Source organism: Megalops cyprinoides, chromosome 4, assembly GCF_013368585.1.
Source record: "Megalops cyprinoides isolate fMegCyp1 chromosome 4, fMegCyp1.pri, whole genome shotgun sequence".
NCBI lineage: Eukaryota > Metazoa > Chordata > Actinopteri > Elopiformes > Megalopidae > Megalops > Megalops cyprinoides.
This window is the reverse complement of record NC_050586.1, coordinates 39,644,261-39,669,576: the sequence shown is the minus strand read 5'-3', so window position 1 is coordinate 39,669,576 and position 25,316 is coordinate 39,644,261. Positions and strand designations below refer to the sequence as shown.

General features: G+C 43.7%; 1 protein-coding gene across 2 annotated transcripts; it reads right to left on the bottom strand.

The window, feature by feature from the left end:
• On the bottom strand, positions 1 to 25,316 carry trim36 (tripartite motif containing 36). Of its 2 annotated transcripts, none has more exons than XM_036527040.1 (10): positions 25,209 to 25,316; positions 19,959 to 20,199; positions 14,311 to 14,654; positions 13,705 to 13,851; positions 13,075 to 13,170; positions 9,735 to 9,988; positions 8,859 to 8,980; positions 4,889 to 5,182; positions 859 to 1,156; positions 1 to 408 (listed from the first exon to the last, which is right to left on the bottom strand). In XM_036527040.1, the coding sequence occupies exons 1-10, from the start codon at positions 25,269 to 25,271 to the stop codon at positions 42 to 44; spliced, it is 2,226 nt and encodes a 741-aa protein (XP_036382933.1). In that variant the 5' UTR covers positions 25,272 to 25,316; the 3' UTR covers positions 1 to 41. The 2 variants fall into 2 exon arrangements, with proteins under 2 accessions (XP_036382933.1, XP_036382934.1); XM_036527041.1 differs by lacking the exon at positions 25,209 to 25,316 and adding an exon at positions 20,865 to 21,026.

The window sequence follows — 25,316 nt, the reverse complement described above, 5'->3', positions numbered from 1 at the left end:
GGAGGGCAGGGCGCCGAGAGCGTACGGACGCGGGCGGGCGCCTACTGCTCATCAGGCGGGTACGCCAGCCGCTTGGCGGTGATGCGCTCCTCCAGGTGCACCCCGCCGCTGCCCATCAGCCCGAAGGCGGGGTACATGGTACCCGAGCAGTCCACTGGCCGCTCGTAAAGGCACCGCATGGTGTCGGCGTCGTAGAAGTAGACCCGGCCTCCCTCGTAGTCCAGGCAGACGCCGATGCGCTGGGGCATGGGCAGCACGCGGCCGCCCTGGTCGCCCGCCGCGGCAGCCGCCGCGGAGCCCTTGGGGATGAACAGCTTGCCCATCCCCACGGTGACCAGGGTGAAGGGCTGGGACAGCTCGTAGCAGGTGTCCTCGCTGCCGCTGTCATGGCCGCTGTCATGGTCGTACCTGTGCGTTGGGGGAGCCAGCAAAGCGTGTGTTATCAGCACCTGTTGTAGTGTAAATCACATTCAGCATCTGTCCACTTCATCTCGTTAGTGTAATTTAAACACGTTGTCTTTCCTGCCGCTGTGCATGTTCACATCTGTCTCTGTGGCTACAAACAATGCAGGCTTCGCACCTTTGCACACATCGCCTCGAATGGATCTTTCCGGTCCTTCAGCTCTAGCTAATCAGGCAAACGCATTTAATGCTTTCTGACGCGCTCAAAGTCTCTCCTTCCCTTTCCTTGCTCTCTACACAACCATCCACCTGCCTTGCGTTTGCCCTAGAGATACGTCACAGTGCAATCTCGCTGCGGTGCCATTCATCCCTCTCAAACCTGGCACTGCGTCAGCCCGCGACGCGAACGTGACAGCCCGTCGCCAAGACTGCAGAAACGGCCAGAGTCAGCCTTACCTGGGGCTGCTGGTGTCGCGGGGGTTGTGGAACCACTCCTGCAGCTTGGAGTCGGAGGCCACGCCCACTTTCACCATGTAGGAGTGCGAGTCCACGTGGAAGGCCCAGAAGTGCCTGCCCTGGGAGATGCCCGTGTCGCCGATGATGTAGTCCAGGCAGACGTAGCTGCCGGTCTGCACGCGCTCGGAGGCCAGCAGGAAGGGCAGGCCGGCCACGCTCTCCACCGAGTCGCGCTGCTTGCTCAGGATCAGCCGCTCGGGGCTGAAACCGCACTTGTCGTTGAACAGGAAGCTGAAAACTGAAAAGAACACAGACGCAAACGGGTGTGCTCAGACGACGTCCCTCTTCGCAGGCCCTGTGGCGTTTGAAGAAAACGCAAACTGATGTTGTGTAACGGGCCAAGCAGTCAGTGTGTCAGAACAATATTCCGGCCTTTGACTGATTGATTTCGACAAGCAGCTATCCCTTCAACCAACGACACAAGCAAATCCTATACAGCTCTACTAAAAAAACTTCCAGCCTAGAGGTTAGTTTTAGAATTTTTCAAAAAAAAAAAAAAAAAAACTTAAGCATTAAGGGGGCATCTACTGAACTGAGACTATCACAATCTATGTTCAAAGACCTTGAAGTTCAGACTTCCATGAGCTGTATAATCTAGGAGCAAAGAAGTAATGATGAAGTCAGCTGAAAATTAATTCAACTGAAATACACTTTTCACTGGATTACCTGATAGCCACTACTATTCAACTGAATCATCCACTTTCACATTTGCAGTAGTTTACATTGTACAATATTCAGCAGATATTCACTTTCACATATTCACAGCATCAGCACATCAATACATATGTTGATTCTCTGTACATTTGGTTTGCCCTTACCTTACTTCTCAGGCTTAGAATCTGTCAGACTCTAAAATAGAGTTCCTTCTTGCTTATGTAAGACAGTTCTACATACCAAAGCCATGTAGAAATAGCAACTCTTAAATCGCTATCGTTAATCCCATTTTTAAACGTTGTTTCCCCGTTTAGTCAGATGAGGGCGCTGTTGTCAAAAAAGCAAAAGGACAGGCTCATAACCTCAACGGTAATAATATTGCAGTTTTTGATTATGTGTAAAAGGGTATAAATTTGGATCAGGGGAATTGTATTTGAAACGTTGTGACATTTGATTTGAAGATAATTTGAACTTCTTCAGATTCACCTCACCTACTCAACAATTACTAGAAGCTCTAAACTACTCAACTCTAGTACATTACTAATCCCCGTTTTAATTTGGACTAATAATTGATCATGAAATTATGAAACAGTATTTTATGAAACTGATTCAGAGCTACTTGATTTGAAAAAGTTCTTTAATTAAATATGTTGTAACCTCAGCATCCTCAATCAAGAACTCCACAACACAAAAATACTGCTGGAAAATCGGTAAATATTACCATAATTCTATATTTTAAAAATCTCATTTACCTGGGCAAAACTACATGGAAATAAACAACCACAAAACATTTTGCTGATATTTTGCAAATGTTTAAAAAAAACAGGGCAAACAACTAACTGGTAAATTGACTCTGACCAGATTAAACTACTGCCGTCTGGGATGTTACAAAAACGGTGAGAGGTACAAATGAAGTAACCTTCTTATAACATGTCAACATAGTTTTTGGCCACTCTCACAAAACAGTTCAGTGGTCGACCATGAATTTCTTTTTTCTTCTAGCTGTGATCACCATTATCACATCACCCACAAAAAAACCTGAGTGTTTAGTAAGACTAAAAAAATGTGCAATACATTCCGGCTCTTAAACCTTCTTAATGTGTCCCATTTTGTATGGTATTTGGGTCCGAGTGTATTCACCCATGACCTGGTCATGGCAGTTTGTGGCCCTTGGAGCTGACGCAGTCTTGGGGGGTGGAGAAGGGGGGGGGGGGGGCAGTGGGACGACGAAGGTCCAGATCACCCATTTGCCGCTGCTTTGTGGAGATTGGGAATTCCGGCTCATTAATAACGCACAGCTCAATCGCTCCTACACGTCCCAAAGAGCAGAGGAATGTGGATTCGCTTCTGTATTAATTTACACTGGGCTGGACGCCAGCTGGGGTTTTGGTGAGAGAGACCAGCGAGGCATGCAGATGAGACAAAAATACATCAAATCGCACCAAAGGGCCCCGTTTTCTCATTTCCTGTATGCTAAGAGACCTGTGATTTTATTCATTTCGGAGCTCTTCCATGACATTCGGAGCGTTCCGTCGGGCCAGTCAGATGATCTCTGCCCTTGAGATCTGATTCAGGGCCAGATCACTTAACCCTAATGCACACCCTAACAGTATGTGGGGAGGGGGCATAACTGATCCAGGGTCAGTGGTTGAGGGCAGACCTTCTACACCACACACGGTGTGAATGACAGTGGTGTCCACATGCACCAGTTCTGCAGTGCCTATTCTCTCATTGCAGTCAAGACTAAAACATTAAGGCCACTCATGGAAAAAAGACAATACAGGGAAACAAACACTCACTCACAGTCTGTGTTTAATCCAAAATATGAGCCTGCTGGCTTAATCTCCCAATCTCTGCTCTAAATACCCAAACAGCTTTTCAAAGGGGCGACATACTACCTTCACTTTCACCTACAAACTCATGGCTTGTATTTTCACAACAATAGAAAATATTAATGTTGTGATCCTTATCCGGTTTGATTATCTGTGCTTATAGTGCCATATCAGCACAGAGAACAGAAGGTAATTAGGAAAAACCTTTTACAAACTTTTACTTTCACAAACCATCTGCCAAATACTATAGCCCTGCAGGTCCCCTTGAGTCACACACACATACAGTCAATAGTAATACCTTGCAAATGGGCTGTGGTTTCACTATAAAAGGAAATTATGGTATATATTGGCCTTTTAAGAAACCTTAAGCAGAGAGATGCCTTCTCCTTTTCACGCCTGCTGTTCTACACCACTTGCTCCTCATTGTTCATGTTTCGATGGGCCAACTGAATCACCACTGTGGACGTTTTACCAAATAATGGCCCATGTAGGCAGCTGTGAGCTCGTTCACGAAAGATCAACAGTAAACAATGACTATGTGCTATTAACCCACTTAATCTGCTCTGAACCCACTTGCCACTGATTTCCACCAGTAACTGACAAACAAATCAGGAACTGATTCAATAATAGCAATCTCTACTTCAGCCCTGCAGTAGTGTTAATGTATGCCAATATAAACTGGTTGCACAAAAACATAAAGTAAGTAAAACACTAATTATGCATGCTGCCGTTAGTGCCGGCTTGCCCTGAATGTGCACAAAGGCAGCATGAATAGAGGGGTCAAAGGTCATCTGGGGGGGAGCTCTCTATGACGTCAGTTTTTGTATGACTAAAATATCTATGATAAATCATGTAAAGGAAAACTGAAGGACCCCACTGTGAGTTCAAGTACACAGTCAAAAGCAGAAAGAGCTTAAGGTAACAACAAAAAAAATGAGAAAATATTGAACTGAGGCCCAGAGATTCCATACAATTATGGCAATTGATTCAGCGTTCTCCCATTCCTGATGGATGGTTGTTTTGAAAAGGCCTTGAAATCCTTGCCTTTCCCAAATCAGGACTTTGCCAGAGTTGGAATGTTAATTTTAGAAATACCAGGCTTTTATGGGCCTAAGAATGCTTGATTTCTATAAAAAGCACACTGTAGACTTTTTTTAGCCTTATGTCATAACTACATAATATGTAAGGAAACAAAGGGCATACAAGAGTAACTGTTGTGAACCAATATGCTGTCATTAATTTTGTCACCTGACATTAAATGGAACATGTTTTGCAGTGATCCCAAATGACCAGAGATCACCTTGCTACTCACCTTGGGTCCCAAAAGCCTCAAGTCACCTGTCATTTGATCTAAAATGTCAGTAAAGTTATCACTGTGTCCAACAGGGCTGGCAATCAAAGGAGGGGATGGGGTTAGCAGCTGTATGGAGGTATGGAGCTGTATGAAGTCCCCCCTTCCCTCGAGCATTGGCCTGCGTACGTACCTGGAGCTGGGGGCGTGTAAAAGGTCACCTCCGGGCTGTAGCAGCTGAACAAGGAGTTGCGGCAGGTCCGCACCCGGAAGGAGTAGACGCTGTCGCTGTCGAGGTCGCACACCACTGTGCTGGAGCCGAACACCTTGTCCCGCACCTCCCAGCCGCTCTCCTCCTCCGCCCCGTGCTTCCTGTACTCCAGCACCTGCTGGTCTGTGGGGCAGCTGTCCTCCGGAAGCTCCCACCAGATCAGCCCCTCGTTGTAGATCCGGCTTCGGAACTTATCGATGATGGGCGGGTCTGGCACTGGTGGGGGGAGAGAAGAAACGGACCGTGGTACGCGTCTGTCTGAAGGGAAGGGTGAGGGGAAGCCGACCCCACTCCTCTGTGTGGCAGAAAGAGCTGACGCATATGGGCAAGATGAACACGACTGACACTGTCAGGGCGAACAGGCTATAAAGTATTTCTGTGTCCACAGTGAGGGCTGAGCACGAGGGAGTGAGCAGAGGCTGTGGAGGAGAACTTCACTTCTGACCTTCCACCTCATCACTCCAGAACTAGATCACGCTATGGCACGTGACACAGTCTGACTGTTAATACAACTGGCAACTCTAAGAAAACTCTAAGAAAAACTGTAATTGTACTCTTTGTTAAACATCATATACTTTTATGAGGGCATGATCGGGGGTAGGCAATGAATGGACATCATTTTTTAGACTTTAACTACAGTATCAATGTGTCACAATATTTTTACACTGAATGACATTAAGGCTGAGTACATGAATCAATTAGTGAAATTACTGGAATATATAAAATAATTTTAAATGTCCGCTGTGCTTGAGAAAAGCTGAAATATAGAAAAATAAGGATACAATTCAACATCACATAATACCTGTAATATGGAGGTTTGATACAAAATTTGAAGTTTTGAAACATTGTTGGTTTATTAAAACACTGCTGCAATGAATTAAAAACAAGCATTAGCTGCCAAACTTTATTTTGCTTCTCAAATGTGTTTTTGTCAAAATAATGGCAAAAGCAAAAGGGATTATGACATTGGTGAAATGATGCAATACCAGATATAGTTCAATAATAGGGTTGACGTTATTTTTAAAATAAAATGTTTTTCCATGGCAAAGCCACAATATGTAATGGCTGCAAATAAACCTTCATAAACACTCCTCTAATATCACCAGGAGACAAACACTTGGGAGAGACATGACGTGACTATGTTTGTGTAAATGCTGGAAACCCTTTTTTCCCCCCCATCTCCCTATGGGCAGGGTCATACCGCAGTGGGAGTTCACAAGCCTTTGCAGGCAATAAAGACTTTCTCAAATGACGTGCTAACGGTTTTATAGGGAGGGATGGGTGGGAGAAAGTACATCACTCACAAAAATCAATGCTTCCTCTGGCAATGGGAGGAAAGGGCCAATTTGCATTTTGCAATTGCATTAATGGAACGTTTTGGGAACTCGGGCCGGAGCTTTTTGTCCAACTCCCGGCAAAAGCACTCAGTGCATACCCATTTCCTTCCCTTCTGTTAGGGAGATACAACAGTTCCCATAACGAGTGGACCGGGCCCGGGACGATGCACGGCCTCGCTGAGGAGACAGGAAGGCTGCCAAGGCGCCGGGCACGGAGCCTAAGAGCTCCGCTCCGCATCGCAAACTATCGATCGGCCTGAGAGACGCATTAAGAAGCACCTTCTCTGCAGCAGCCCCGCGGCAGCGAGATGACACAGCGTGGGGAGAAAGCCGGAGGTTTCTGCACGCGTCCGGAATGCGAAAGCTCCCGTTCGTCATTTGCCGCGAGACGTTTTGAGTAATCAAAGGTAGGCACACACAACACGAAAGCGAGGACTGGAATGACATCAGTGCGGCGTAAGCAGCAGAGCTGCTGTGATCCGCCACGCATCACCGAGGTCAATTTATAAAGCGGGCGGGAGACAGATTTGCAGCGTTCCGTTTTCTCTCGTAATCAATTCGATTAATTCTGGACATTAATCCAGACGGGTTCCTCTCCCAGGACTGAATGCGGCACTTCCCTGCTCGGCCATTAAGGCCATGCGCATCAATCCTCGGCGTCTGCTTTAAGTAGGGCTGTTTGGAGTTTTTTCCATTTTCGTCAAGTGAAGTAACAGGATTGGAACGGATTTAAGCCATGCTTAAATGTGAGGGAGCAGTTGTACAAGTAACAGAAATGCCTTGGCTGCTCTGTGCTAAAAGTGGAAATTGCTCAAGTGCAGGTGCATCTTGGACAACAGCAAAGTTTTGTTGAAATTCCCAGCAGGTCATTATTATCATTAAACATATACACATTAGGTGTAGTGTATTAAAAAAAAACAAAGCTTTCAACAAAGTACTATAAAGGCAACTAAACGTTTCTCTGGGTTTTACTTCACTATAGAAGAGCACAATGTGCTCTTTAAAATGATCCTGTATAAAGGATGTGGACAGTTGCAGTCTGTATATTTCCTTCAGTACACACATTGAGAGAATCAGGAAATAGATCTTCAAGCAGTACCAAGAAAAGCACTGGAATGCAATGTAGGCAGTAAATAAGGCTGAAGTTTTCCTCCTATTCATATGCACAAACACACACACACACACACCCACACCCACCATCACCTCTATGAAAGCATGATCTTCCTCGCATGCTTCAAAGTGGTTAGTAAGATGACTAACCGGTTTGGTTTTGTTGAATTTCTCCATCTGAACTGCTCAGCCTTGCTGAGAATTAAACAAGGCACAGAGCAGAAGAAAGAACAACCTGGAACATTTGCGGCTCACCATCAGAGCAAAACAATTTATTGTCTTAAATAAAAGAGTTTTCCTCTCTTTTCTCCAGAAGTTCAGAGAAGCGGAGGAGAGGTGAAATAAAGGACAGAGAGCAAGCGAGACTCGCTCATGGGAAAGTGTCGATAAATTTTCCCCCGGATTTATGAGCCACGTCTAAAAGTAGAGGGGAGGCAGAAGTGAACCCAAATTTATTTTGGAGGTCCTTTGAAATGACAACAGCTAAACTTAAATCTGGAGAGAATTTTTCTGTTTTCTGAACAGAGTGCTCAAGCAAAAAATTCCAGTAATACAAACTGGGACTTTAAATTCATTTCCTGTTTGCTAGAAACAAAATATCAAAGAGCATTTACATTTGCATACTATGCAAACACACTGTCAGAGTACTATGTACTATGTAAACTCAATGAGCTGATTCATACATGCTCGGTACTACTGACCAAACACTTTCCCTGGGTTTGCTCTCTGACAGAGCCACTGGAGATGACTATGTACCGTTTATGGCCACTCTGAAAAGCTTCTCAGCCTTGTGCCACTCTTATGCGGTCAGTTTTTAACAGGGATAAAAACCTTATGGTTCTTGTCATTGGACAGCTGAACTGTTCCTTCCAACAGCCCAGACCCCTGTCTTTTAGCAGGGCAACCCACAAATGCAGATCATCCCATCTCAGGGTGGGACTCGTAGGAATGACGCCACTTGGTGCCAGTAATAGTGTGAGAACAAGCCCGTTTATTAAGCTGATTAAATGTCCACTGCATGGCATTAGCATTTAGGAGAGGTTTGGTATATGTAACTGATCATTACTTCAAAACAACTATTCTGTTTGCTCCCTTAAATTACGAACAGTTCCGTTTACGGCTTTCTACTAATCTATTTATTTATTTTGGGAAGTTTATTTAGGTGGCCAGCTTGGTCAAAGTGAAGGTGACAGAGAATTACCTTGGGAAGCACTTAATAGAATGTTTTTTTTGCTGCCCATATTCCCATTATTATCAAAACAGATGCCAGAAACAGCGCTTTGCAGTGCTGTGAACGGAGAACACTTCGTGTTCTCAGTGCCACAGTCCCACAGGCATCCAGGGGGTAAACAGCTTATGCAATTAAGCAGCCTCCGGGAAGAGCCGCGCAGCCGAAAGCGTCTTCATGCAAGCGAGAGTGACTGTCGGGGATTAGTGACCCTCACCTCCTCCGAAGCTAAGCTCCTTCAGGAGGGTCTCCTCTCTGGACACGTCCAAAGTGAACTCGTCAAAGGTGGGGACAGCTGCTGGGTGGAAGGTCCTCAGAGACTCTGTGGCTTTCTGGATCCTGGACCAGACAGATATTTAAAATAAAAAAATAAATTAAAAAAACCTTTGGGCGGGTTATCTTTATGTGGACATGAGGCATTATAAGGACAATGATGACATGGGACATGGAGGCAATATCAGTGATACACATACATTTTAAAAGTCTTTGGAAATTAATATTTGTTTAGAAGATACCTCAGAGAGTGAATCACCCAGATTACATTTTTACATCTTATCAAAGTATGGCATTGAATATTGTACTATAGAAAGTCTGGTTAAACACCATGCAAAGTCTGGTTAAACATCAAGCATACAACAGCAGAGACACCAAGACAACACTGCTGTGCGAATGTAAGTAATGCGTGCAGGCTGGTCACTGTAACGGTAAAAAGGGCAAAGCAGCCGCTACAGCTAAAAGTATCCTGACATTTTTGTGAATGTCTTAAGCTGCTTTGTATCTAATGGAGATCAATTATCAGGATTAAGGGGAAGAACGTGAGGGCTGTTAAATAGAATCTCCCCCACAAATCCACCCACACGTGTCACTTTAAAAGGCTCAAAGCCTAAAAGCACATGGTCAGACACTCGCCAAAACACTAACAGGAATGTACTTCCCTGAGACAGAGGCCTGTGTAAGCAGATTGATTCTAACTTTTACCGCAAGAAATAACTTGAACCTGATCCCCATTAAGCTCAAAGAATAGCCTTCTGCTGGAGGTGGGAGGTGGTGCTCGACTGGGGAAAGGTTATAGGTCAAAGGAGGAGGCCCGCACCTGGTGTGCAGCTGCTTGGCAGTCTGGACGAAGCAGGACTGGTCGGTCTCCTTCAGCACTTCCTGGGCGTAGCCCACCAGCCCGCTGTTCTCCAGCATGCCCTGGTACTCCTCCACCTGCCCCCGGAGCTTCTCCAGGCGGCGGGTCTTCGACTGCTCGATGGACCTCAGCATCTCCACCTTCTTCTCCTGCAGGATCTCGAAGAGGTGGTCGAAATGGTCGTGGGCCTGCCTCTCCGCCAGCTCTCCGTTTTCCTGTCGCCAGGCAACAGAGAGCACACGCTCATTCAGGGAGACGTCACGCAGAGAAGTATATTAGACTGGACTCTAACATTCCGGAGTCTCCAGGCAATTGACTCGTATTGTGGGGCTCCCTAAGAGTCTATGACAGCAACGCCAGATGAACCTCACCATTTTTAAGTGAACGTAACATAAGTAATCAAAAAGAATATTGAATGCCATTGGAAGTGTGTTGGTTCATGGCATTTTTCTGGTGAATTTCAGGTCAGTCTAGCCAACTTTGATATGAGTCGCAACATTTTGGCCGGCTTGGATTTTGTCTCATATGACATCAAAGTGGCATACAGACTACTTCAACGATACAGCCAACAGTCTGCCATTCTCAAGAGTCCACACCAAGGAGGCTAACACAGGCTAGCAGTAATGTTCCACTCAAATAAAATCTGCATTTTATCCAAAGGTCAAATCTGACCAATTATTTTCCATACCCATTATGTATAACCTCTTAACAGGATGTCCTATAAATCCCCTGTTGGGGAGATTCACACTGTAACAAAAAAGGGGTAATATGTAATCACTTGCAATGGTTAAGGTGAGTGAAGTTACACCCACTGGAAAAAAAAACATAATTTAATCTTTTGTTTACTTATGGTCTCACCCAAAGACAGAGAGCTTAAGAATTTCACCGCTGTCATCTCAATAAACCATACCCTCATCAGCGATCAGTTACTCAAATGCTTTTGGTCTTCGGAATGTGATTATTTAACTCTGGAATATCAACAAGGGCCAACATGTCTTAATATGTTACTTTAATGAATTTCAATTAAAATCGATATACTCCTGACACCAAACTTATAGGACAACTCGTAGACAGAAAATGTCTGCCTACACTTTAGATTACATTTACAAACCTTTCACCTAAACAATCTTACAATTTACAACCTCTTACGATTTTCATGAGATAAAGCTGTTTTGAATCATCATCTTACTGTTCTGTTTGTCCCCATGAACACTTTTAACTGGAGATGTTCTCAGACGAAGGGAACAGTAGCAGTTCTTTCAACAGCACTGAAGTTATTGATAGTTAGCCAACTCCAACCAACTCTATTTACATCACAAAGTGAGCAATGCAAGAGAGCACATTCCTTGTATTTAAAGTGAGTGAAAGCTGAAGTCTATTTATAGAGATGAAGCATGGCATTGGTATTGTAGATGTTACGTTCAGATAGAAGCTTGTTTTTTTTTCATACATTCATGTAACTTTTCTAGTTAATAAACACTAAATAACAATAAATTCCATATTTATTGACATTAGTCATTAATATGATTCCTTTTGAGTGTCGTGTTTCTAGAAAATATGCTAAAATCCTTATGTTTTCCATAAATTTAACTCAATTTACATATAGGGTTGGGCTACATACTGTATGTGGGTACAACATGTAAGGGTGTTAGGCCTCATTCTTTCCCCCCATAGGAAGACTGTTATAACATAACCACCATATTGTGTACTATCTGAATCCTGAACCCTGGTTGTCTTGTTTTTATACTGAAGTTGATCAGCAGTGAGCTGAGCAGAATTAGAGTCAGTTGCACACACCGGAGGGCCGCTAGCATGGACAAATGGCTTTGTTTAGCTAGCTGTTGTTTTGTCGTTGGCTCTTCCCACACCTCTTGCTGTGACATTGCACATTCCAGGCAGTATTGCCAAATATAGCAAAGACAAAATCTTAACATGAACAGGTTAAGATGAAGAGGTTTTATTTTTTGTCACTTAACCCAAAATTAAATCTGCCTGAGGACAAATGACTTGTACTCTCCTGAACATCACCCACTGGGCTGAGATTAACGAGCACTGTGTTAGAATGCCACTGCAACCCAGTTTTATGTCATCATATTTCAAGGTTACTGGATGTAGCCAAGCTGCCCTTGAAAGACTACTGTCCCTCACTCACTCAGAGGGAGTAGCTCCCCCAAAAGTAACCACAGTAACTTTGTTTACCACTAGATGGCAAAAAACTAGCAAAGGGATCTACCAAAGTAGACACAGCCCCTGAAGAGTGCCTGTTCTTGTATCTTCTTTGTTTATATCAACTGAGCAAGAAAATATAGTTACATTAGCAGTTCACATGACAATATTCCAAATTATGGGAAAACAAACAGAAACAGAGAGACTTCAGTATTATTTTACATGGTTTCTACCAATAACAGCCAAACATAATCGGGTACCCTTAGAGGATAATGTTACTTCATCATGCAGTGTGCTCTCATATTCTAACCTCAAGAAATGATGCAGTCACCTCAACAACCAATCAATACAGACAACTAAAAATATGCAGGCTGGATTTTTCTGCTGCCAGCATGTGAACCTAATGTCCTTGTCAGAGAACTCTCCTTTCAAGGCTTTTTACAGCCTTATATTATCAATTTCCATACACAAAGGCAGTACATGGGCAAGACACACTGTTACAAAATCGAGCAACAAGGTTTTATTCACATGGCCATTTGGATTATTATCAGGGTCCAAATACAATGTACCAGTCTCTCTATGAAAATAATTTAAGACAGCAAACTTTCCCCGGGATGTGTTTATAGAAATAAAACCCACAGATTTTAATGTATGCAAATGTGCCTGGGGAAGATACAATAAAGGGCAAGGGACAAAGAGTAAAGAGAAAGCACTGCTGTGTGCCAAGGCCATAATGATTCATAGGTTACACCATGCACACTAAAAACAAACAGGCTCATTTTTCTATGCTTGAATTATTTAAATAATATGCTGCTCCTTTATGGACAAACAAGGCCTGCCGTGTTGTTCTGCAAACCAGTACCTGGGTTTACATACATTTGATTAACAGAGCTTCCTCTGCTAAGATTAAGTCTTATTACAAAGGTTGGGGTTTACATTGTACTTTGAATATGACAACATCCCTATATACATAGCTTGAACAGCCCACCTTTGAAAAGATTTGCACACCGCAAAGTTATCGATTGAAATGAAAGATGATAAGATTTTCCATGCAAGCACAACACGTTCCTCTACATGCACACACGACAGAGAAAGTTACTCCTACTCTAGCGCTTGTATCAGACGAGATGCTTACCTCGGTTTGATTGATCAACACCTCAAGCTCAGAAATCTGAGTCCTCACTTGGTCCTCTTTGCTGATTAGGTAATGGATACTTTTTGAGAGCTTCTCCTGTTGGCATAATAATAAAGTGCATGAGGGCAGCAGTATCTGTGGGAGAAACCTGACCTCTTCCTGACAGATTCCGGTTATTTAGAACACCCAATATGCCTTGTTGTCCGAGCTCAAAGAGGGCAGAATGAAGTTTGATAGATTGCAATATAGCAACAAATGATTCCATTAAATATGGATGACCCAGCTGCCTGTGAGCAGGGTCGTCTTAAATTACTGACCAAGGGCAGAGTTCTCTGACCCTAATTTCACTGGGTGGCTGAACTCTCCCTGAAATTAGCTTCTTATTGCCCAGTCTAGCCCTAGACCACAGCTCTTGAGGACACCTGACACCTGTATATGTGCTAATAGATGCTATTCATCCATGGCGGCTTGCGTAAATTAATTTTTCAAAAGGAGTGATTACACCTGAGGCCTGGTCTTTAATGACCAGGTAAACATGAGAACAATGCACACATCATCACAATTTAACTTTCCCTTCAATGGTGAAATTACAACCATTAGCTCATGTTAAATAGTTCAAAGGTGGCATACCTTAAGAATCTTGTAAGCACTGCTCATAGATGTCACTTTGTGATTGGCGTGAGAGCCACCAAGCTTACAGAGGTGACAGACTGGACGTCTGCACACCTCACAGTACATGTTGACTTTCTCCATCTCGTGTTCTGGACACATCAGAACCTGAAACAAAACAGCATCAGCAGACAGTCAGCCCCCATCAGGGTCATTATCAGGGTCCAAACACCTTTTCATGGACCCTTTCACAGAAAACACAGCACAAGAGTTGCTTATACTCTATAGAGCTTTGCAAAGGCTGCTCAATCAGCTTTTCTCTATCAATTCAAGAATATGACACTTGAGTTACAGTGTCTCTGATTACTAAACACTAAGCTTACAAACCAGAGGTGCTTTCCCCTGTAAGCACAATATACCACTATGAGCTCCGGTGAGGAGTAGTCTTCACCAAAAAAGCCAGTGGAAAAATAATCACTCTTAGCAAGAAAGTGCACGTCTGAGGCCCTGACTCATCTGTGGCTTGGTCCTTTAAGCAACACCCACTGTGACTCAACACTGGCATTTCATGCAAAGACATCCCATATATGAAGAGCGATGGACCCCAGCTGGACCTAGGTACAGTACCTTTGGTCTGAAGTTGGTGGTGGGGCCCACATACTCGTGCTGGGCCTTGGGGGTGCCCCAGGGGTGGTAGAGCTTGAAGCACTCATTGCAGTAGCTGGCCTTGCAGTCCATGCAGCTCTTGGTGGCCTCCTGGATGGGCGGCTTGCACATGTTGCACATGATGGCCACGGCGGCGCGGGCCGCCTGCCGGTAGCGCTCCACGATGGACTCCAGGGTGAAGTTGCGGAAGAGCATGCTGATGCCCCGCTCGCCCAGGTCGATGTCGTGCTGGCAGCCCGGGCAGGGGAACGTCGTGATGCGGGGCGTGATCGAGCCTCGCCTCCACCCCGGCGAGGAGATCGACCCTGGCGTGGCACAACGGCAACAGGACAAAAAAAAAAAAAAAAAGTCAAAAGGAAGGGTGGAGGCCCACTGACAGTTCCAACACTGGGAGCGAACAGAGACTATACGCAAGTCATTCCCAGGCTGCTAAAGTTACAGGGTCATTCACACAAAGGATCACACACACAGACAGAAAAGAGAGTGTTTTAAGTGTTCACAATGATCTGGACACAACAATGAAAACAAGGCTTTACAGTGTTTTCAGAGAGTACCTTTTTTCAAGAAAGAGACGGTATGCATGTTATCTGAAACATTTAATGGCACTTCTAATATAATCGTTTAAATATCCGTTTTCATTTATCAGAGTAGAATCACTAACGGAACTGGTTCTCATTCAGAGCCTTCACCTCTTCATTTGCTACACTTGCATGGCTGTCTTAGTGTCCTTTACAAAACACATGTTCAGTCAGTAGACTACAAAGCTGACTCTCTACACAACCATGGTTTTGGGTTTCATTACCTCAATAACCAAATGAAAATTTTATGATTGACTTTTCAGGCTTTTTGGCCACCAGTAGCAAAGTTTCTGCACACCATGTTCAAAGACAAAGGTCAGAGATTTCAGAAGCAAGGCATGACTTCTCTTTAGGTGCCACAGATTGATATAGTCCCCTATGATTAAGTGGTGGCTGCATGCTGGTTAACAAAGTACCTGTGGAAACTGCTTTCCTGCTTTCAGGAACAGCATCTCAAATAGCTCTGAAAGCTACACCGCAAAAACCACGCAAGTGATGGACTTTAAGGGATCTAATCTGACTTGGCTGTTACAAGCATATGGAGCATGCTTCAGGGAAAATGTGCATATTCCATGCTTACATCCCCTTCACATGCAAGGATATCCACAAAAGACAAAAAGGACTGGGTTTAGTTTGCGCTGTTCTTATGTTGTATGTTTCAGCCATATAATGATGTGCATTAGACATATGGCAGGGGTTAGGGGAGCACAGCATTGCTGCCAATAGGACAGGAAATCTGATGAGAATCTTCCCGGAAATATGGATGACCTACATTCATACTATGCTCTCCCGCGACTGAAAGCTACACAGACGTTACAGCGGGATAGTGCCTTTGCATGGCTGACCGGTGAAGCGGAACTGCAGCGAGAGATTCGTTTCTTCTCCACCAGAGGATCACTGTAACATGCGGCGGCCATATTTGTCAACACTGGCACCTGCGACAATTAGGTCATTACGCACTTTATGCAATTGCGGAAGTATCGCGTAACGAGAACTCGAGAAACGCGTTCAGTTAACCAAGTCAGAAGAGATCCCTAAAGTGACACAGTAAAAAAGAAAAAAAAAAAAGAAACAGTTGGGTTTCAGCAATCCATCACCTGCAGATGTAATGCCTCACTTATTTGAAAGGAGTAGTCCAGTTCAATGTAAAAAACACTCGTTTACACAGATATTGGGCAACCATAGCTTGTTGCGCCTTCACAACCACACCATCTAGAGCTCTAGAGGGACAGAGAGAGAGTCATTACAGGTAACCAAATTAGTCACAGGAAAAGAGGGAGCATTCGTGACACTCGATGGCATGACAGGAGCAAGCTGAATATGAAAGTGGGCAGGCAAAAACAAAGCAAACGATGCATTTGCACAGGACAAACATACAGATGCAAAGACAAACAAGCATCTAACACACATGCTGTGAACACATAAAAACCACGCAAGTGACTGTGTGACAGAGTGTTGTGATGGGGAGCTAGAGTCATGGGCGTGTCAGTGACTAATGGATGGAGAGATGGCCTGTCTAAGAGTGACTGCTGTGATGGATGGGGGGGTACGGGGTTGGAGGGCAGCACCCTGACATTGGAGGGGGGATGCAGGGGGGGCATGTGTGATTTAAAGAGAACAAACGGTGTACTTAGACTCCGGGCGTTCGGCTCAGGGAAAGGATGTGGCAGGTGGGGCCTTCTGCAAGGCACGCTGGGGCTTGCCGCCTCAGCGAGGCTTGGGGGGGGAGGGGGGGGGGGGGTTTGTGATTGACAGTGCGGAGAGAGAGAGCTTGGATCAGAAACAGACGTGTCATCGCACGGCCACTCTGGGGCACGGCGTACCTTCCTTATGGAACCACACCACCAGCAACACGGATTCAAGTCATAACAACGCCACGGTATAGCCAATGGGGATTTCAGTGCCAAGAGCAATATCCACTCTTAATTACAATGGCTTTACATTTAATATTGGAACTGAAGACCAAAAAAATACCACATAAAAAGAGAGCAATATTAATTAATAAATGACACTGTCTGTCCATCTGGTTGGTTCAGATGTCATTTCAGCACAAATACATGTTATGCAACAACTCAAACTTTGCAGCTTTCATGAGGTTTTTTTGGACTGAATATCACTTGAAAATAGACAATATATTAATATCTGGCAAAAGAAAGAAACCCCATTGCAACCGGAGGTCTGAACTAATTAATTAGTAGGGAGGGGTAAGGAGTGGGTATAAGATGGAAGGGACTTTATAGAAATAATAAGGGGATAAACCTAGACTGACTCCAAAGTTTCCTTAAATGTCTACTGAGCAATATATAAATGTACACACTTAAATCAGCGGTAAGACCGCACTGTCCATTTAGCCATTCTGTTGCAAATACTTCATTCAAAATGTTAATAGACTTAAGTATCCTGCTTACTTGCTTTTAGTCAAAGTGGGACTGAGCAAACTTCTCCCAGAGAATCTCCATTAGCCCCCCCCCCCCCCCCCACACACACACACACACGCACATCACCTCCCCTAAAGCCCCAGTCTCACACATACATACACATACAAGCAAACACATACAAAAACACTCCCAGGCATCCATCTGCCCCAAAGCCCCAGACCTCCACACACAAACACACATATCACTCCAAGGCTTCCTCCACAGCTCTACCAGCACAGTGCACTGCCTTGTCCTCTCTGACTTCCACCATTAATCTGAGTCTCTGAGATAACAGTACAGTTGGTTCAGGAGAGATGTGAGCATATGCCCATAAGAATGATGTCACCCCATGAGGCAGCATTAACCTCAGTCTCGGTCAGCAAGCAGAATATGCCTATGTGTAATAGGTGGGCAACTTCCCTCCTTCTCTCACCAGTAAGAGCAACACCAGGACAGGAGGCAACAAAGAAGCACTTATGACTGACTAAAACATGGAGTGCTACACCAATAAAAGGTCTTGCTCAGCAGACATTTAATGTACCCTAAACATTTGAATCTTCCACCCATGGCTTCAACACTATTAGTTTTAAAACAGCTTGGTTTGACAGTTGTGTGGTGATATAAAAGAGTAGATATTTAAGTTATGTAGGTGTTCACAGGGGATCTAAGAACACTATACTCACTACAGCTATATAAAAAAAATGGAACCCACGTCTACCTCTCATTCCAAATGACCTTCTCAGAGAGGCTGCAAGCAATGGACAGAGAAGTGAAGTGAGACCAACACATCACACAGGCGGACTGAAGTGGAGTGAGACCTCGTTCACACTGACTAAGAGAAGTGGAGTGACAACAGTGTAATGATTAAAGAGGCTCCCCACTGCCACTTGAACACAGAACAAAGGTGAACAGCTGCTGTAATCACAGAGTACTGCTTACACGTCACTGGTCTTCTGCCTTCTAGCTTCATGTTGAGGAAAGAGGTCTGGACCCCTGGCCATTGCAAACACAGGCCTGTTTAATGTATGTTTTTCAAGCATTGTCTGCATACTGCTATGCACACAGAGACCTACCGCTCTGTGAATCGTTACTTTTTTTTTCGCTGTTCAAGTGTCACCCTCAAAATCAATGCGAACCTCCACGTAGGTTACATGGGAGTTTAACATAATATTGATTCATCTCGAGTCTATTTAGGAGCGCCGATAGTCTAAACGCAAAAGAAAGGGCTTGGTGGTGTGTTAATGCATGGCTGGTGATATATGGCCCCGGGTGCTCTGTGCAGTCACATTAATCGCCCTCACTGACTCCGGGTTCCACCATAGGCCCATCAGGAGACAAGTATGCGGAAGTATCACAACTGCTCAACTTCTATAAGATGCCCAGGAGTGATGAGCATTTTCTAAGGACTTAACCACAAACACAATCATTCATGACATGACCAACAATGATCAACTTCTAAGGATTCAAATTAAAGAACTGTGTTGCACCCTTTTAAATGTGTGTAGGTGAACCTGCTTAGACATTTTGCTGGAAACAACCCCATTGTCAGAGGACAATACACTTCCATACTTACTACTAGTCCCCGCTACCTTGCAATTTCTAATTTCAAAGAGCCCACTGTTTCCAGGATTTCCACTTCTTTCCAACACATTTCAGCCCTTTCACTTTGCTGTTGATATTTAGTTTCCATTTATGACAAAAATACCTCCGTGAGAAAAAAAACAAAGTAAGCCCCCAATGACTACTTTGCTTCTCTCCCAGCAAGCAAGAAGCCCGCCTGATTACCAGCATGTACGCAAATAATGGGCACATTCAGGCTGAGTAAACGTAGACCGATCTTTCCTGCGCGCTCCGCAGCTGTGGTTTGGAGTGGTGGAGGCAAACTCTCGGCTCACAGAAAGACTGCCTTGTCTAGCGCCATGCTGTTTCCAGCATGGATTTAGACGCTGAAATTTCAGCGCTAGGTACCGTTTGTTTGCTTTTCGACATCAAATGAATCAAATGATTGTACAGTTCCAACACATCCCCCCCAAGGTAACTTTATATGAGAATTTTTTAAATCATTTAATTGGGTGACAGACAGCTTTGTTCAGTCAAGTGCTGAAAAGTAAAATAATCTGAGACTTTTCCCAATCCAGCTGGTTTAAATGATAAATACTCATCATTCATTTTTTTTCACTTGTGGTTACCGAATTAAAACCTCATACACAATACATTTGATTAGAAGTCTCTGAGTTGGAAACCCTAAGGGCAAATGTGGAACAACCAATTATAACAGACTTGAAAGAGCTTGTTAGAGCTTCAAGGCTGTTTACTTTGCTTTAAAGTTGAGGTATGTGCTTCACAATGCCAGAAAACAATGAGAAAAACGAGGTTAGTAATGGCATTACTGTTGATGGCGTCCAGTGAGCAAAGATCTGAACACGGCACAATGGCATTAACCATACATCACACTTCACTTAAAAAGCATACTTTGGTTATCCGTGTAAACAGAAAATGTGCTACCTTAAGTACGTTAAATTAAATGCAAAATGCGTACAATGCACAAGTCACTGACAGACGAGCAATAAAAGTGGTTATTAATTATGAATGAACAGTCAAATCACAACCGCACCTGATCTCACGAGCCGGTCGAGTCTTTCCATACTAGGAGAGGGAACTCTGGAGCGAGGACTCCCGGGTAAGGACGACTCGGACCCCGCATCGGTACTGAGGGAATCTTCATGGTTCAGCAGGAGCAGCTCTTTGACACACTTGTGACAAACGCTGTGCTGGCAAGGTAGAATGAGGGGGTGCGTGAACAGTTCTTTGCAGATTGGGCAGAGGAGCTCCCGCTCGATGTTCTTGATTGGCACCTGCAAACAAAACAATAACTGATTGTGTGGACATTATACGACTGCGCTATGAACTAACCGAAACAAAAAGCGCAAACGGCTATGCCATCTGCTGCGTTACAGCAACTTGAGCGTACTCTGTATACACGGATTGTCAACTTGAGGAAATAATTGCTGATCAATGGACTGAAAACCAACTCACGGTAAAATGTGACACAGACAACCTGCAAACACGTCACGGGTCAAATTCCTACACATAAAAACATACCAAACTATGGATATATATTTGTACAAACACCTTAATGGAAACTGATGAATTCTGAAGTTGCGGTAAATTAACTATTCCAACAAGTTGGTTGAAAAGGGAAGTAACGTTAGCTGGCTAACGTTTTAACGGGAACAATAGACTAATGGCTAACTTCCAGTTCTACCCGAAACGCACAGAAAGAATGTTTGTAAAACAACAAATGTTTTCACGAAAATACTCTTAGCTTGCCAGCCATCGCAGGTTTTCTCCGCAGTATACGACGTAACTGACACGTCTCAAACAAGGATGAGACTGGTTAGGTCACCAGCGAGCTAGCATGCCATTTTGGAATAATTAATTCACTTCCCGGTTAGGGAGACTATTTAACATTTTTACCACCATAAAACCTAGAATCGTGTCTGTAGTTTTCTTCACTTACCAAGATTGAGCTGCGTCGTGAAACCGCCGACATTCTGAATAGGGGTAATCTGTAACTTTTACTAGCGTTAGCTAAAGATGCCGTGTGCAATCATTCGCTGTGCGACTTCACAATGAATTAAATACCGTGACCTGACGCTGCGGATGAAATCGCGGCGTGATTCAGCAGCTGCCGAGTGGCTACAGCTTTCTGCAAACTCAACGCCGGGGAGGCTCCTGCAGTATGTGGGGCTGGGTGGAGACAGTGCAATCTCCATAGAAACCAATCTGCAGCAGTCGAGCCTTCAAAAAAGGAGGGGGAGGGGGGTGTCGGATTCCAACGACAGCTAAACTTTGATTAAGCGTTATCTTCACTTCGTGGTACGTTATGTGTCAAACGTCTATCTGAGTGTCAATCTAATTGTTGTTGTTGTCGTCGTCATTATAGTAATAATTATTACTAGCAGTAGTAGTAGGCCTCGTAGAAGTAGTACTAGAAACTAATAGTGTAAACAGTAGTTGTCGTGATAGCATGGTAGTTCGAGGAACAACAGCATCAGTTGTTACATTGACATAATAATAACAAGAACAAGAATGCATGTTCAATAACTTTTATCAATTAGTAGATAGAATGAAAGCATTTAGCTTTCATGAACTGTATCAAAGGGAATTGTTACAGCTAGGGAGTTTTGTTTTTAAAAACATCTACAATATAAGAGGATACAATGTCCCATAGTCAATTTTCATGAAATGTCAACAGATAAGTCTTCAAAAGGCAGTAGAAGGAGGTGAGGGACCCAGGCATTCTGATAATGTAAGTTAATAACCACACAGCATACTGGGGAGGAGTGGAGAGGTGAGGGGCAGATAGTTTGGGAAGAGGGAGGGGCTACAGTTAAGGAAGTCACATTGTAGGACTATGACTCTGAAATGAATCTTCACAAGTTCTCTTCACACACCAGAACTGATCTTGACGCCCCCAAGGTGTTTCTTGAGGTTTTACTCACCTTGGGAGGTGGTCAGGTGTAAATGTGGCAGTCAGGAAACATTTCTGACATTGCCCCATATTGCTGGCCTTCTTACTGTTTTCAGTGCATCTTGGGATATTCCCTGGGGCATTTTTGTGCCGTTTCCTACGATTTATGACAATTCCCTCCCTAACATCCATTCTGAACCTGTTTACTGGGGAAACATCCTCAGTATTTCTTATGGAAAAAGTAATAACCCCACATGTTAACATATATACATTTTAAAAATGCTAATAGATAAAAACAAGATATGAAAACAGTGCAATATAACTGTGCAGAATTGGAGTTGCAACAGCCATATTAGTTCATTTGTGTTAATGAATGTATAAATGCATGACTGAACATTAAATAGCTCTGGAGCTCCTGAGTCACTCAGTTGGTGAAGGCACTCATTTGGAGTGTAGTCCTGCAGTTCAGACCCACAGGTTTAAATCTGCATTGTGCCTTTTGTCAACAATGGCTAGGAGTTCATAATAACATAACAGAATTGGCTTGGAGTTCCCCCAGGTGTTGGGTGGGTTTGAATGGCCAAGATTCCCTTGTCACACTACTCTCAGCCCCCTTACTACTACTACTACTACTACTACTACTACAACTAATAATAATAATTTTCATTATTATTATGTATATAGCACCATTCAGCATGCTCAAAGTGATTTACAGTGAGGTGGGGGTGGGGGTATGACTCCTTTAATGTGTAGCACCCACCTGGGTATCCTTTTAACCAATTAAACTGGGGGTTTATTAGACAGGCAGATTTAAAGAGCCTGATTAGGAATTCAGCCCTGACACTGGGGGAGCCCCTTTCTCTTTGCAAGAAGTGTCATGGGACCTATAATGATCACAGAGAGTCAGGACGTTGGTTTAGTGTGTCATGCTAAAGACCCTTTGATTTGTCAAGCACACATGGTTTGCTCTGATGACATCTGGGAAATGCAACTATCCTCCGTTCAGCATTTGCTATCCTGGTGCACTCTGGGATTTGTAGTGTGAAAAAAAAAAGCTATTGTCATACAAGAGGACTGCATTCATTACCCTCAAGTGTACCCTGCAGCCGATGTCATGGAGAGATGAGCCTAAAATACAATTTCCCATTCCAAATTTAGGGGCAAAAAAGGAGAGGAAGATGCAAAAAACCTATCCAAATGTGTAACCCTGTGAATAGTGGACAAACAGCCATGACACCTGGGTGAGCCATCCATGGAGTGCCAGCAATGATATTCCCTTCCCCAAAGGCCCCCCCCTAAGGGTTCTGTATGCAACCAGGTGTGTTACCTAGGTCACAACTTCAAGTTAAACACCCTGGGGATGCTGGGAAAATAGTCCAATGTGGATAGTGTTTCAGCCACACATGATTAGAGATCACCAATGCTGGGAAGGTTAACAAAGAGGGGAGGGGCTAGGAGTGGTAGGAAAGGGAGTCTGTCAGGTAGGCAGCAGGATTTTTAAGATGAACAGCAGCTAGCAGAGCTATGAGGAAGCTAACCCACAGGCTATGACATGCTTTAGTATTTTGCAGTGTAATAACTGCACCATAGATCTGATATGTTTTAAGCTTCCAAGTGATGTTTACTCTCAGCATTTATTGTTAGTACACCAGTTCATAAATTTGCGTAGGTAGACTTATTAGTTCTCATGCAACCATGCAGCTGGTGCAAAAATGCATCATTATTTTATATATATAATGTAGATAGAAAGATAGATAGATACATAGACACATAGATACATAGATAGGTAGACAGACAGATAGGTGTTTAGGTATATAGTATACAATTTGGTTTGTTTACTTTTCCCCTCCCATGTATGTGACCTTTTGACCTATATGTAAGGATTCCATCATAGAATGCGGCCAGATTCCTGAATACCTCCAGCTCATTATACCATTGGAAGAAAAGTGCACTAATACATGTTAATGTATGTCTGAATGAACATAGGGTTAGTTGAAACAGCTCGTATGATCAATGGCTGTGTTCTAAATTTCCACACTGTCCATCTAAAGTACATCAGGTTTGATGCTGTATATGTTCATACATCTGCGCGACTCTCGCGTTGTGCTTTTCTGTACACATTGAGGTAATGACTCATATTTATGGTGTGTTGAAACATAAAAAAAATTCTTGCATGTTAAGTTTAATATAAGAGCGTTCAAACTTTAGCCCTACGCTCCAGCTTGATCTCACAAACTTATCATGTTCTTGCTCATAAATTGCAGCTGGGGAAAGGTTAGAAAAAAGAAGCTGTCTTTGTAAATTGTCGTGAATGGAATCGACCACATTAAATTTGGATGTATGTATATAGATCCGTTGCATATAGATCCGTCGTTTGTGACCGTGCTCGCTTTAGCCCCACCTAACCCTACCTCTCTTTATCAAGTTAATGCTTAAATGGTAGGGTGTTACGAGGTGAACATACAGGTATTTAGGAAACACTGACCCCGTCCGACTGCACCAATCACAAAACATAGTAAAATGACTTTTTCCGCGATTGCTGTACAAGTCAATGTGTTTTAAGCTAAATAAGCTAGATAAACATAGCCTAAACAGTATTCCGCGGTACGCAACACAAGGAATGTCCGTTAAATTAGTGATAAGACGCAGAATCACAAGATAATAACGTCATAAGATCGCCATTGTGATAGTACTGAGCAAACCGCAAAGAGAGCGGATTTCTTCCTATAGGGCTATTTGCTTTACGGCGGATATGTCACCGACTAACTTATCTCAGTGAGCCGCTTACGTTACATCACTTTCCCCCCTGACATCAAAACTGACAGCTTCAGTTAAAAATGATTCCGCATCCTAAGAATAAACCATCGTTCCACAGCGATCTAAAACGTTGGTAGCATGTCGTTTTTAACTGCAACAGACCTTTTTTTTTCCTACGCAAATGACTGATAAACGAAATCCTGACCGAAAAACATGTGGCTGTATCGGCATTGTTTCAGTTAGGGAAAGGTTCTCTGCCAGGTTGTATAAAAATGTGATGCGCTGACAACACCCATGTTTGAACTGTATAGCCAACCAAACGCGGGTTTTGAAAATCTGGGATCTACTGTAGCGTAATGACATATTTCTGAAAATGCGGGGAAGCGTCTGCACAATATTTCACCGCTGTAATGTAACTGCTATAAAAAAATCTCAAGAGGTTCTTGTATTTCTCCTAAGTGCAAGGGTTGAGATGTTGCAATCAGCCGCCCTAGTAACGGAACCTCTTTCCTCTCTATGGAAGGGATGGTAACTGTTACAGTCCTATAATAGAGATGAGTCTAAGAGCATCTCAGCCTAGACCCAGCATCTGAGGTAGGCTATTTAACTGAATCAGAACCGCGACACACTTACCTCTCCTTTTGTTATCCTCTCAACTATGGAGCCAAACTCTGTCATGTCCTCTGAGTCAGACATCTTTAAAAATCAAAGCTTGAATATATAAGACGTTGACGAATCAAA